Source organism: Lepidochelys olivacea (assembly GCF_965140295.1).
Source record: "Lepidochelys olivacea isolate rLepOli2 genome assembly, chromosome: 8".
In the NCBI taxonomy this organism is placed as follows: Eukaryota; Metazoa; Chordata; order Testudines; family Cheloniidae; genus Lepidochelys; species Lepidochelys olivacea.
In genome coordinates this window covers 1,250,343-1,263,164 of record NC_140418.1, presented here as the reverse complement: position 1 = coordinate 1,263,164, position 12,822 = coordinate 1,250,343, and the positions used below count along the sequence as shown (strand labels likewise).

General features: G+C 51.7%; 1 protein-coding gene across 4 annotated transcripts in view; it reads right to left on the bottom strand.

The window, feature by feature from the left end:
- Positions 1-12,822, bottom strand: part of UIMC1 (ubiquitin interaction motif containing 1) — a 59,789-nt gene that overhangs the window by 15,725 nt on the left and 31,242 nt on the right. For all 4 annotated transcript variants that reach the window (XM_084637703.1, XM_084637702.1, XM_084637704.1 and 1 more), the window contains 3 exons: positions 9,225-9,289; positions 6,202-6,293; positions 1,338-1,417 (listed from right to left, as the gene is read on the bottom strand). In XM_084637703.1, the coding sequence (XP_084493829.1) occupies positions 1,338-1,417; positions 6,202-6,293; positions 9,225-9,289 (237 nt within the window). The remainder of the gene's footprint in view (positions 1-1,337; positions 1,418-6,201; positions 6,294-9,224; positions 9,290-12,822) is intronic.

The following is a 12,822-nucleotide window of genomic DNA, read 5'->3' as shown; positions in this document are numbered from 1 at the left end:
ATGTGAGGAGACAGCAGCAGGCACTGCTCCTTCTCATTTCCACTTGAAAAGCAATCGTAAAGATCACATCTTTTGCAAATACCAGGTGTCCAAACACACCACTTACACTCTCGCTGTAAATAACTCATTTTAAATGTAAATACAACAGCGTAGAACAAAACCTGTCAGCCGGCTCCCGAAACAGCTTGTGCCGCACCTTACGAGAATGGCTTTTGGAACCCGTAACTGCACGCCGGCTGAGCCAGGCCTGGCCTGCTCTCGGGTAGGAGAGCGCCCAGCGCCAAGCAGCCCCACATGGAGGTCTCAAGTTCCAGGGCAGGCCCAGGCCAGGACACCAGCTGGGAGTAGGGTCTGGCTGTTCCACAGCTCATATGCTAACCCCTGAGCCAAGCGACAGGCATTTCTGCCTCTGGCCTAGAAGGCGGAAAGCTCAAAGCCTCCCCTGGCGTGGGCCTACGGCAGAGCAGTGCCCATGCCCAGGGAGGACCCCGCTCTAGCACTCGGTGCTCTGTCACTGACATCTGAGCCACTAGCTGTCGACACAGAAGCAGGAGACTCCCTGGGCACCATCTAAACGTTGTAAGGGACGAGCCCAGCGTCCTCACCATGATCCCCTGACTCTGCCAAAGGCTCCATGAGCTCTGGTGTCCCGTGCACAGCACCCCTGAGATTACCAAAGTGCAAGTTCGGTCATAGCAGGGAGTCACAGATAGCCAGCAGGACTTTTCCTGCAGCACTGATACCCCTTGGCCTCTTCCCTCAGGGCTAGCAATTGGCTCTGCCCAACAGCTGGTTGACATCCTGCAGCCCAACAATGAGGATTAGCAGCAACCACTTCAACTGATCCTGGTGCTCCAAAGGCATGGGACCAGTGGCTGGGATTGGGGAATCAGGGCGGGGTGTTAGGGCCCTAGTGTCAGAGATGTACACCCTCCTCTGCTCTTGGGGAACCCACTAGAGTTTCCTGGTGGAGCATGAGGATTTCCAGTTTGATAGAGGCCTGGAGCCTGGTCTACACTTAAACTGAAGTCAACATAGGACGGCGCTCAAGGGGGTGAAAAGTGCCACCCCACCCCACCCCCCGAGTGTTGTAACTATGCCGACCTAACCTTTGGTCTAGACACAGCTCGGTGGATGGAAGAAAGCTTCCATGGACTTAGCTAGTGTTGCTCACGGAGGTGGAGAAAACCCTCTGTCTCTGCCGTCTGCATGTGCGCTAGGGGCTTACAGCGGCCTAGCCACGGCCCCGGAGCTGCATTGCTATAGCTCCCACTAGCGTAAACGTGGTCTGGAGCGGGGACACGTCTCTGGCTTTTCCCCTTCGGGGACTCTCTTACCTGCATAGGTGCGTCTTTGCTGGCTGAATGGAGCTCTTCTCTCTCCGGCTCAATGGCTTCCGATGGATTTGGCTGGGTCTCTGAAACAGAAGTCTGCCATGTCAGCGCAGGCTGCAGCCCCTAGAGCCTTTGCTATCTCTGGGAGCTTAGCCCATTCTCTTGACAGGGTTTTCACCGTTTCCAACCATGTCTCACAGATGCTGGCAGATGTGTAACACCACAGCTGGATGAGAGGTTACAAGTCAAAGCACAGGGTGGAAGGCCGAAGCTGCCGCAGCTTTACAGCTTCACGGGACGCACAGAGCACGTGCAGGGCGTCTGCTGGTGAACTGTGCAGTGCGAGAATGGAGTTCTCCAACCCAGCAGAGAGAGTCCCAGAATTCCCTCCTCTCCTCAGTCTCATCTGCCATCCCATGGTTTCAATATCATCAAAAGTCACATCCAGCCAGCTGCAAGGAACCTCTCGACCTCCCCAGGGAATGAGAACTGCTCCTACCACAGATTTCAGAGTGAAAAGCCAGAATCAGGACATCAGTGGCAGGACCAACGAGGAGAGACAGTCCTGGAGAAAGCAAACGATTCGGTTCCAATCAAGTTTGCTAATGAAATGTGAGATGAAAATTCCTTTTACCTCGATCCACTGGCGGTCGATTTAGCGGGTCTAGTGAAGATCCGCCATATCGACAGCAAATCGCTCTCCAGTCGACCTCTGTACTCTACCCCCGACGAGAAGAGTAAGGTAAGTCGACCCCGCAGTAACTCGACCTAAGGCGCGTCGACTCCAGCTACGTTATTGACGAACTGGAGCTGCGTAGTGTAGGTCGACTTACCACGGTAGTGCAGACATAGCCATAGAGATGCAGGGCTGGGAGGGAGCTCCAGACGTCACCTAACCCGCCCTCTGCACTGAGGCAGGACCAAGTAACCCTAGACCAGCCCTGACAGGGATTTGCCCAACTGGTTCTGAAAAACCTCCAAGGACGGAGGTTCCACAGCCCCCCATGGGGCCTGTTCCAGAGCTGAACCACCCTGAGAGTTAGAAAGATTTTCCTAATATCTAACCTCAATTTCCCTGGCTGCAGACGAAGCCCATTGCTTCTTGTCCTGCCTTCAGTGACATGGAGAACAACTCACCAGTGCCCTTTATACGAGCCCTTAATCTATTTGAAGACTTATCAGGTCCCCTCTTATTTTCCAGGACTAAACTTGGCCACTTTTTTTAACCTTTCCTCATAGGCCAGGGTTTTAAAACTTTTTATCGCTTTTGTTGCTCTCCACTGGACTCTCTCCAGTTGATCCACATCTTTCGTGAAGGGTGGATCCAGCACCTCAGCTGGGGCATCCCCAGTGCTGAGTGGAGGGGGACGGTTACCTCCCATGTCTGACATACCACACCTCAGAATGATATTCGTGTGTTTCACAACCGCAGTCACTGTCATGGAGTCACACGCTCGGTGCTCTGGAACTGCTCTGAGTGACGTCAGGCAAGACTCTAGCATAGGGTCGCCAGATGTCCAGTTTTCGACCTGACGCCCTGTTGAAAAGGGACCCTGGCAGCTCTGGTTCGCACCGGTGACTGGGCCGGTAAAAGTCTGGTTGGCTCCCTACCTGGCTCTGCGTGGCTCCCCGGAAGCAGAGACATGTCCCTCGGCTCCTAGGTGGAGGGACGGCCCAGGAGCTCCAAGCACCAGCTCCGCAGCTTCCACTGACAAGGAACTGCAGCCAATGGGAGCTGCGGGGGTGGCACCTGCAGGTGGAGGCAGTGAGGGCGCACTGCGGAGAGCCGCCAGGCTGTGCCCCCGCCTAAGAGCTGGAGAGACATGTCGCCGCCTCCAAGAAGCCCCCTGAGGTAAGCACCACCTGGAGCCCATGCCCCCTCCTGCATGCCAACCCCCTGCCCGAGCCCCCTCCTGAACCCTAAGCCCCTCATCCCTGGTCCCATGCCAGAGCCTGCATCCCCAGGCAGAGTCCGCACCCCCTCCCGCACCCCAATCCCCTGCCCCAGCCTGGAGCCCCCTCCCACACCAAAACTCCCTCTCGGAACCCACACCCCCTACTGTACCCCAACTCCTTGCCCCAGGCCCAAGCCCCCTCTTGAACCCCAAACTCCTCATCCCTGGTCCCACTCTAGAGCCCACATCCTCTCCCGCACCTCTGCTCCAGCCCTGAGCTCCCTCCCACACCCAAACTCCCTACTGGAGCCCACACCCCTCCTGCACCCCAACCCCCTGCCTCAGCCCGGAGCCCCTCCCACACTCTGAACCCCTCGGCTCCACCCCCCAGCCTGGAGCCCCCTTCTGCACCCCAAGCCCTCATCCCTAGCCCCACCCAACCCCCCTGCACCCTAACCCCCTGTCCCAGCCCAGAGCCCCCTCCCGCACCCTGAAACCCTCATTTCTGGCCCCACCCCAGAACCTGTACCCCCAGCCAGAGCCCTTACTTCCTCCTGCACCCCAACCCCCTGTCCCGGCCTGGAGCCCCTTCCCACACCCTGAAAGCCTCATTTCTGGCCCCACCCTGAAGCCCTCACCCCCTCCTGCAACCCAAAACCCTGCCCCAGTCCGGTGAAAATGAGCAAGTGAGAGAGAGTGGGGGAGAGCCAGTGACAGAGGGAGGGGGGATGGAGTGAGTGGGGGTGGGGCCTCAGAGATGGGGCAGGGCAGGGGTGTTCGGTTTTGTGTGATTAGAAAGTTGGCATCTCTCCTCTAGCACAGTCTCTGCCCCGCAGGGCCACTCTCACAGGGGCAAGGAGCCTGCTCAGCTTCAGTGCTTCCTGGGTCTGACCTTGGAGCATCCAGCCCCCTGTTTACCCCGTGAGCTCCCTGCAGCGAATCCCCCTGGACGGGACCCCTGGGGGAGCCTCACACTGCTCCAAAGCGGCCCTGCCCCCACTCCATAGTTAGCAGCGAGTCTCAGCCAGTGTGTGACACAGAAGATTTATTAGTCAACAGGAACACAGCGTAAAACAGAGCTTGTTAGCACAGAAATCAGCAACTTTCAGCAAAGTCCATCTGGGGGGAGGAATCCAGACCTTGGGGTCCTGGCCCTCCCCGAGTCCCAAACCAGGAGACTGTCTTGCTTCCAGGGGCCCAGCCTCAGACACACCCACTGCCCCTCCTCCATCCTTTGTCTTGTTTCTGGGCAAAAGGGTCACCTCGTTGCCACCTCTTGCCTGGTTCCAACTTGTTGCAGCTGGTGGGCTCCTAGGGAGAGGGCAGCCCCACCTGCCCATTCGGGTCTCAGTAAAAATCACACACCCTTGTCCCACCACCTAGGTATTTGTTTAATACACAGGGGAAACTGAGGCACACACAGTATTCATGCAAAACATTAAAAAACACACCTCCTACTTTGTCACAATCACATTGCTGATTCTCACTCAGTTTGTGACCAACTGTACCCCAGATCCTCTTCACCAGCACTGCCACCTGCCCACTTATTCTGTACTGTGTAGCTTGGCATTTGATTTTTCCATCCTAAGCCAAGTACTCTGCACTTGTCTTTACTGAATTTTCATCTTGTTGATTTCAGACCAATTTTCCAATTTGTCAAAGTTGTTTTGAATTCTAATCCTGTCCTCCAAAGTGCTCATAACCCCTCCCAGCTTGGTGTCAGCTGCAAAGTTTACAAACATAATCTCCACTCCACTGTCCAAGTAATTAATGAAAATACTGAATAGTACAGGACCCAGGACAGGCCTCTCTCTCCTGCCATCCATCTCCACCCCCTGAAAAACAGAGGCTAGGGACACCATTCCTTACCCATCCTGGCTCATAGCCATTAATGGGCTTAACCTCCATGAATTTATCCAGTTCTCTTTTAAAACCGTGTTATAATCCTAGGATTCCCACTAGATGCACCTCCCAGTTTGACAGGAAACCATTAATAACTACTCTGCGTACAGTCTTTCAACCAGTTTTGCACGCATCTTACAGCAATTTCATCTAGCCCACATTTCCCCAGTTTTCTTATGAGAATATCACGTGGGACTGTGTTCAAAAGCCTTACTAAAAATCAAGATATATCCCATCTATTGCTTCCCCATATCTGCTAGGCCAATTACCCTGTCAAAGGAGGAAATTAGATTGGTTTGGCATGATTTTGTTCTTGACAAATCCACACTGGCTGTTCCTTATAACTTGTTATCCTCTAGGTGCTCACAAATGGATTGTGTCATAGTTTGTTCCAGTATCTTTCCAGGTATTGAAGTTGGGCTGACTGGTCTGTAATTCCCTGGGTCCCCTTTGTTCCCCTTCCCCCGTCTGACCTTCTCCGGTCCTCTGGGACCTCACCCCTCCTCCATGAGCTGTTAAAGATATTCGTTAGCAGTTCTGAGATTGCTTCAGCTAGTTCACCCTAGGGTTCAGACAGATAGATTGGAAAGGTTTCAGAGTTACAGCTGTGTTAGTCTGTATTCGCAAAAAGAAAAGGAGTACTTGTGGCACCTTAGAGACTAACAAATTTGAGCATAAGCTTTCGTGAGCTACAGCTCACTTCATCGGATGCATCCGATGAAGTGAGCTGTAGCTCACGAAAGCTTATGCTCAAATAAATTGGTTAGTCTCTAAGGTGCCACAAGTACTCCTTTTCTTTTTATAGATTGGAAAGTTTCTCTGCTTTAAATCAAGAGGCAAACGCAGTTTGCACAGCCAAGGAAGGAAACCAACCAGCCACATGAATTTCAGCGCTGTGAAGACACAGCGGGAGGAGAACTCTTGGGCCTCTCAAGGAATAAAACCAGAGAGAAAAATGCTGGACTCCCTTTTTTTGGAGGGGAGGGCGGGGGGGGGCGGGGCGGGATTTAGAGCACGGATGGCGTGTCCTTTCCAGAGCCCAGTTCAGCACATTTCAATACGGCTCTTACCAGGGCAAACAGGGATCTCTTCTTCAGTAGCAGGGCTCTCCACGGCCACCTCTGGGCTCCTCTTACTGCCAAATGGGGTCAAGGCAGAAATGCTATCAAAGCAAACACATACACGTCACATCAAATCAATCAGTGTGACAGCATGCCGCTGGGTCAGACACACACTCAAGGATCTTCAGCTAATTACTGTCTGACCGCCAGAAAGGACCCGGAGAACTAACAAACATACAGGTTTAAAATGCCATGCAACGCCACATAGCTGAAAGGAACTTCCCGCTCCTAGAAGCCCATGATAAAAAGATCTGGAAGGTCATTGTGTCATGCAAGAGGAGTAAAAATATCGGCTCAGAACTAAAAGATGCCTTTGATCCTTTCTGTTCTCAGTTCTAGGAGTTCTGTGGGTAGCAGTGTTTCCTTACCTATATCAAGGAACTCGTTGGAGACAAAAGAGGAGGAGGTTTGTTGGACACTGTACTCCTCTTTCTCCTCATCCTTACCGCAAATTCTTCTTTCTATCCCTGTATGCGGCTTTCTAACCCAGCGGGAATGTGATACTACTCAAAGCTTCCCTACAGCAAAGTCCTGCCAACGCTAGCTTAGTGGCACTTTTGTGTAGTGTTTAACCATGTCTGGCTCCTCTGTTTGACCTTCCAGTTCCTCCATTTTCTCACTGGAGTGCAATCTCTTTATGAAACAAGAAGCTGTTGCTGAGTAAGTGTGTTCCTCATGCTGATCACCTCAGCCCTCGGTGTGGCTTTCTGATTAATCTGAGCGAGTATGCAAGAACACACTTTAAAAGCATGAATCCCTACCCCAGCAGATCCAAGATTTATTTCATTTAACCACACGCCTAGCTAGAGAGGAGGAAACAGACACCATCTATTTATGACAAATAATCTAATTCTGAGAGGAAACCGCAAGTGACTTCTCTTTCTAAAGAACCCATCTCACAGCGTGTGTATGAGTCCAAGCTGAGCACGTTTTACTGTGTGTGTAACACCGGGGTCACTTCCAAAAGACTCTCACAAAACAACTTACTGTGACAGTTATAAAATGGGCTAATCAATTTACAGTCAAACCACGGTGCTGGCTACATCACCTGTCCCTCAGTACCAAAGCACAGAACCATTTCTTCACATTCTGATCTGCTGCACTCTGCACCAAGCATGGGGGCACAAACTGCTGTGTGACTTCTGCTACTGCTGCTTCTACGAGCGCCCCACATCTGAGCAGGGTTTCTCCTGTAGCTGCCCCAGCAGCTGGCTGACCAGCATGCCCAGACATTGTCCAATGGAGGGCTGCGCTGGCACATTGCCAGCAGCCAGAGAGCTCGCTTGATGTGCACACAACTAAGAAGACGGCTGCCACCGTTATCTGCACACACCAGGGCTGTCTGCTGAAATGAGAAGTCACAGCAGGCAATGGTGAAGCTTGATCCCAAAGAGGGCAGCCATTGGCTGCACTGTAGCACTCACAGGGCTACATTTTGGCACGTCAGCTGCCCCTGGGTCAGATTGAACAGAGGATTAAACCTGCTACCTGGACACAAAGGGTGACGCACGAGCCCTCTGGAACCCCTGATGTTGGGAAGCCAGCATCCAGCCCAGCTGCTCTTACCAGGGTGCTGCCCTGGACCCTGCTAGGGAGCCCCACCTTCTGAAACAGGCTCTGGCTACTGGGTACCTGAAACATTACACCCTCCTGTCCCCCTTCACAACTGGGGGTAGGAGCTGCCTCTTCCTTCATGTCCCAACCACAGGGCCTCCTGCTGCTCCGAAGGGAGAGAAGGCTCAGCCTCTTTCAGGGGACCATTGTCAGCATCAAGCAGCAACAGATCGAAACTGACAGGACTGGTAGTAGCCTAACAGGGCATACTCCCCTGCACATTTCAGCAGCCATGAAACTTACCAGAGTCTGGTTTATTTCACGGTCTCTGCTGCCTGGGAAAGCTGAGCCTGGCAACAGAGGCCAGCATTGCATCAGTTCACACCTGAAGAGTTTCTTCACTGCCTCAGGGCTAGACACTTTCTGAGTTTTTTAAAGACTGCTAAAGTTCTGCCGAAGCCAGGCAGCATAGGTCCCCTTGCTCCGCAGGGCGAGCTTCCCACTGGCCTGAGGTAAGCAATCAGCTGGCATTTCAAGCCCTGTCCCTAATCTCAGGTGTTCAGCCCGAATACTGCCATATCAGCGAGGGGGAGAAGAGAGTGGAGAGCAGGCAGGGAAAAGGCAGCAGCTTTATGCCAAAAGCATTTTGAACTATAAAAGTAGTTTAAAGTACCATGAGAATCAAGCAGTTTCCCACAGCTGGGCTTGCAACACCTGCAAATATTGAAACCTCCCTAGTAAATTGCTCCCCAAGTGCTCCCCATATGCCTGCCACTCAGAGCTTATCTAGTCTGCAAGAACAATTGCAAACCACCCCAGTCAATGTCTCCTAGCCCTGCAGTGAGAGATGGCAGCCAGAAGCCAACTCTCCTAGGGTCCCATTCAGAACCTGGTTTTACCAGACAAAGGGGCAGAGGTAAAATCAGAGGAGAATCGTGCTGCCATGGCCCATTCCTGCCACCGGCTGAGGACCAGACTGGCTGTTTCCGTCTGGGGCACACAGGGGCACTGTCTCTGGCATGACACATTTTCTTTGCTTTCCCCCTGTTCTTGCCTCTTCAAAGGCCTCTCCTTTCAACAGACCTGCTGAAAACTTGCCTTCCTGGAGAGACCATGCGATCCTACCGCCAGGTCTTACCCTTCCCGCCCCAGCCCCGTCCTATTGCGGTTACATCTGTCAGATCAGACTGCTGCTCCGCAAGGCACGGATCATGTCCTCTCAGCTGCAGTGCAGTGCCCCTCGCACATGTCGGGGTGAGCGTTCTCCTCCCCCCATTGTCCCTGAGCTGAACACCACAGCGACACCTCACAGCAGCTAGCTGCAGCACGCCCAGAGCACTCTCCTGCCCGGGACGCCAGGCCAGGGGGAGGGCTGTGTGTCCAGGAACCAGTGCTCTGAAATGACCCCTCCTCCTCACCTCTGTGTAATCTGCATTGGTTCCCCATCTTCAGGCATGTCCTCTGCAAATAGCGCCTGGGAGGCCTGGAAAGGAAATAATGTGGATCCCAAATAAAACACAGGCCAGCAGCAGCCAGTTCCTCATTCTCCAGACGTGGCTGAGATTTTTCAAGCTACCTTCCCACCGTTCACTTACAGAGGGAGCTCTCTGTGTAAACCTTTCAGAGACCAGAAATCTGCCTGCCTGTGTGAAAGACTTTGAAAAATAGGATGGAATCTATTCAATTCACTCTGAAATTTGTTCACAAGAGCCTGAAAATGGTGAGTTTTTATGACAACACTGATTAGTCAAATGTAACGGGGCTCACTGGCAATTAGTGGACAATCAAGGGAACTGTAATGAAATGAACCGACATGGGAGGTCTCTCACCTGGTTTGGGTCACAGGGCAGTGTACAGAAGGGCTACCATACACTGTTACTCTCACTCTGTTCATTGGCACAGCACCGGGGAGAGGGGTTGATCACGGAGGAACTGGCAGAAAAGCAGTTACACTCCAAGTGGGTGTGGTGGGACGACCCAGCAGCTCCCCCCATGACACAAACCGACCACAATGAGCAGCCTGACCTGGGGGTGGAGAACCTCCAGGTGGGGTGACCACACAGCAAGTGTGAAAAATCAGGCCACTTTTTTTTCCGGGGGAGGGAGGGATTGTTACCTATATAAGACAAAGCCCCTAATATCGGGACATCTGTCACATACACACCGCCCCTCCGGGCTGTGATGACACCAGGAGTTTTGGCCTAGAATTTCCCACCACTGCTGTCAGCTCCACCCCGGTTACTACCGTGGGAAGGCACCGGCAGCCGACTCTAACCAGGTTAAGAACTCCACTGGCCTGGGGTTCCCATCACCATCACCGGCAGTGAAGTAAAATCTGTGGCAGCAGCAGTGGGAAATTTGACAGGAAAACTGGTGTAGAGAAGGCTCAGGTGAGCCGTAAATCTACTGAACCTGGCAGCAGATCACCGACAGTGGCTCGAGGTGCTGCTACGCAACAGGAGGTGAATGGGAGGGGAGATCGACTCTTCGGTTAGCATAGGGAAAGGGGACCAGAAAGCACAGTGTAAAATGAACTGCACGTGCTTTTTTTTTCTTTTGGCGTCTTTGTGGCAGATAAAGACCTGCAGGGTTTTGTGCTCTGGGTTTCATAGAAAAGTTTTCAGGCTTTGCCCCCTTAGAAATATCAGCAAGGTCAAATCTGCTCTTCCCTGGCTTTGCAGGAGGCCCTTGGTGGTTCAGAAGACATGCACTGTGAGCTCCTGGCTTGCATCTCTAAGACATCTTGTCTTCCAAGAGTTCATTAGGCACTAGGGTTAAATATGTATTAACAACCCCTGTGATGTTACTGACATAAGCTGAGGCCATATAGATCATTGGTGCAACCAAGGTCCTGCAGTGGCACCAAATCTTGTATAAAGGGGGTCAAACAAGGTGTCTAAGACACGGTTATGGTTGGCTGGTTATGATGCTGCTGTCTGTGTGCATGTATCATTTTTGTATTTGAAGTTATAAGTATTGGCTCTATCCTGTCTGTATTTTAAACTTACGCTCTGCTTCTGGGTGACACCCCAGACAAGTTAGTGTCAGCACTGCCTAGCCTGCTGGACGGCCCATTAAGGACCATCAGCTACACAACTGACCCACTGAGAGAAGGCAGACACGCCTTGGGACTCAGCAAGTATGCAGGGACCTGCCTATGGACAGGACTCTGAGGTTTTTCCAGGCCAAGTGATAGAATTCTTGTCTTTGGAATAAAGAAAGACAGACCACATGGCAAGAGACTATACAAAGCTGCTGCGGCTTCTCCATCTTGTCTTCAGTCCTGCTTCTTGCCTCTGGAGGGACTTGGCTACAAACAGAAGCTCTAAACAAAGGACCGAATGACCCATCCCAGCTGGGGATGTTCTCCAGAGACTGGATTTGAACCTGCAGTTTATTCTATCACTGCTACAAGCCTGAACTAAGAACTTTGCCATCCCTGTATGTCATTGATTCCATTTAACCAATTCTTGCTCTCATCTCTATCTTTTTCCTTTTACGAATAAACCTTTAGATTTTAGATTCTAAAGGATTGGCAACAGCGTGATTGGTGGGTAAGATCTGATTTGTACATTGACCTGGGTCTGGGGCTTGGTCCTTTGGGATCGAGGGAACCTTTGTTCTTTTACTGCGGTTTTGGTTTTCATAACCATTTCCCCTCCATAACGAGTGGCACTGGTGGTGATCCTGGGAAACTGGAGTGTCTAAGGGAATTGCTGTGTGACTCATGGTTAGCCAGTGGGGTAAAACCAAAGTCTTCTCTGTCTGTCTGGTTGGGTTTGCCTTGGTGTGCAAAGGAACCCCAGCCTTGGGCTGTAACTGCCCTGCTTGAAGCCATTTGTTCTGTCCTGAATTGGCACTCTCAGTTGGGTCCCACCAGAACCAGCATCGTTACAACCCTCCCCCAAAGTTTTAAACAATCGGATTAAAAGTCCCTGCTTCCTCTCTCAACTGCTGCAGTTTCCAGTGTCTTTTGATCCCATAATTTCATTAGTTCTCCAGTCACCACAGAGCCTTCTAAGTTAAACAAGACCTGAATTTCTAATGGAAAAGATGAGGAGAAAAAAATGCTTGTGACACAAATCTCTTGGGTCTGTTGTATCCAACATAAAGAAGCCAAAAAAGGGCACAAGGCCAATGTCTCCCCTCTGCAGGTTACCTTTAAGGCTTGTTTAAATGTAGCCTCCAAATCCAAGCCCAAGAAAGAAAGGCTGAGCACGGACTGCACGGCACTTCTACTTTCTACAAAATGCAGACGTGACGCTTTCCCTGAGAGTGTCCAGCGTTACCAGACAGAATATAAATATCACAGAACAAGGTAAGCATCTTTCTATCAACTGGGGTCAATGAACAAATACACTTGGAAATAGGAACAACAGAGTGGAGGCTTCCGTCACAGAGAAGCTACAATTGTACAACGATCTGGGAGTACGTCATTATGAAAAATGAGGGTTGGAAAAGGCTGACACAACCCTAACATACAGCACTAATAAATACTTCATCTGACGTGCAATCTGTTTAAACTTAGCAGTGACGGAAAGCTGTCTTCAGCACGGCCAACAGAGCCCTGAACAGAGACAAACACTGACCCCTAGTGTGCATCAGGCAGAACAACTCAGGCCAGGCAGGCTAACGCTGCAAACTCCCCCATCCAGGACAGCACCTGCTACCACAGAAACCCCTTGGGCAACCCGCACTCACACACCTAACTACAGGTTTCAGGGTAGCAGCCGCGTTAGTCTGTATCCGCAAAAAGAACAGGAGGACTTGTGGCACTTAGAGACTAACCAATTTATCTGAGCAGAAGCTTTCGTGAGCTACAGCGCACTTCATCCGTTGCATGCAGTGAAGGCATCCGATGCAGTGAGCTGTAGCTCACGAAAGCTTCTGCTCAGATAAATTGGTTAGTCTCTAAGGTGCCACAAGCGCACATAACTATGGAGCAGCTCACTCTGGTCTGCAGCAGAAAGGACGCAAGAGAAAAAGTTAAGTACAACTGTATAAGCGCCCCACCCA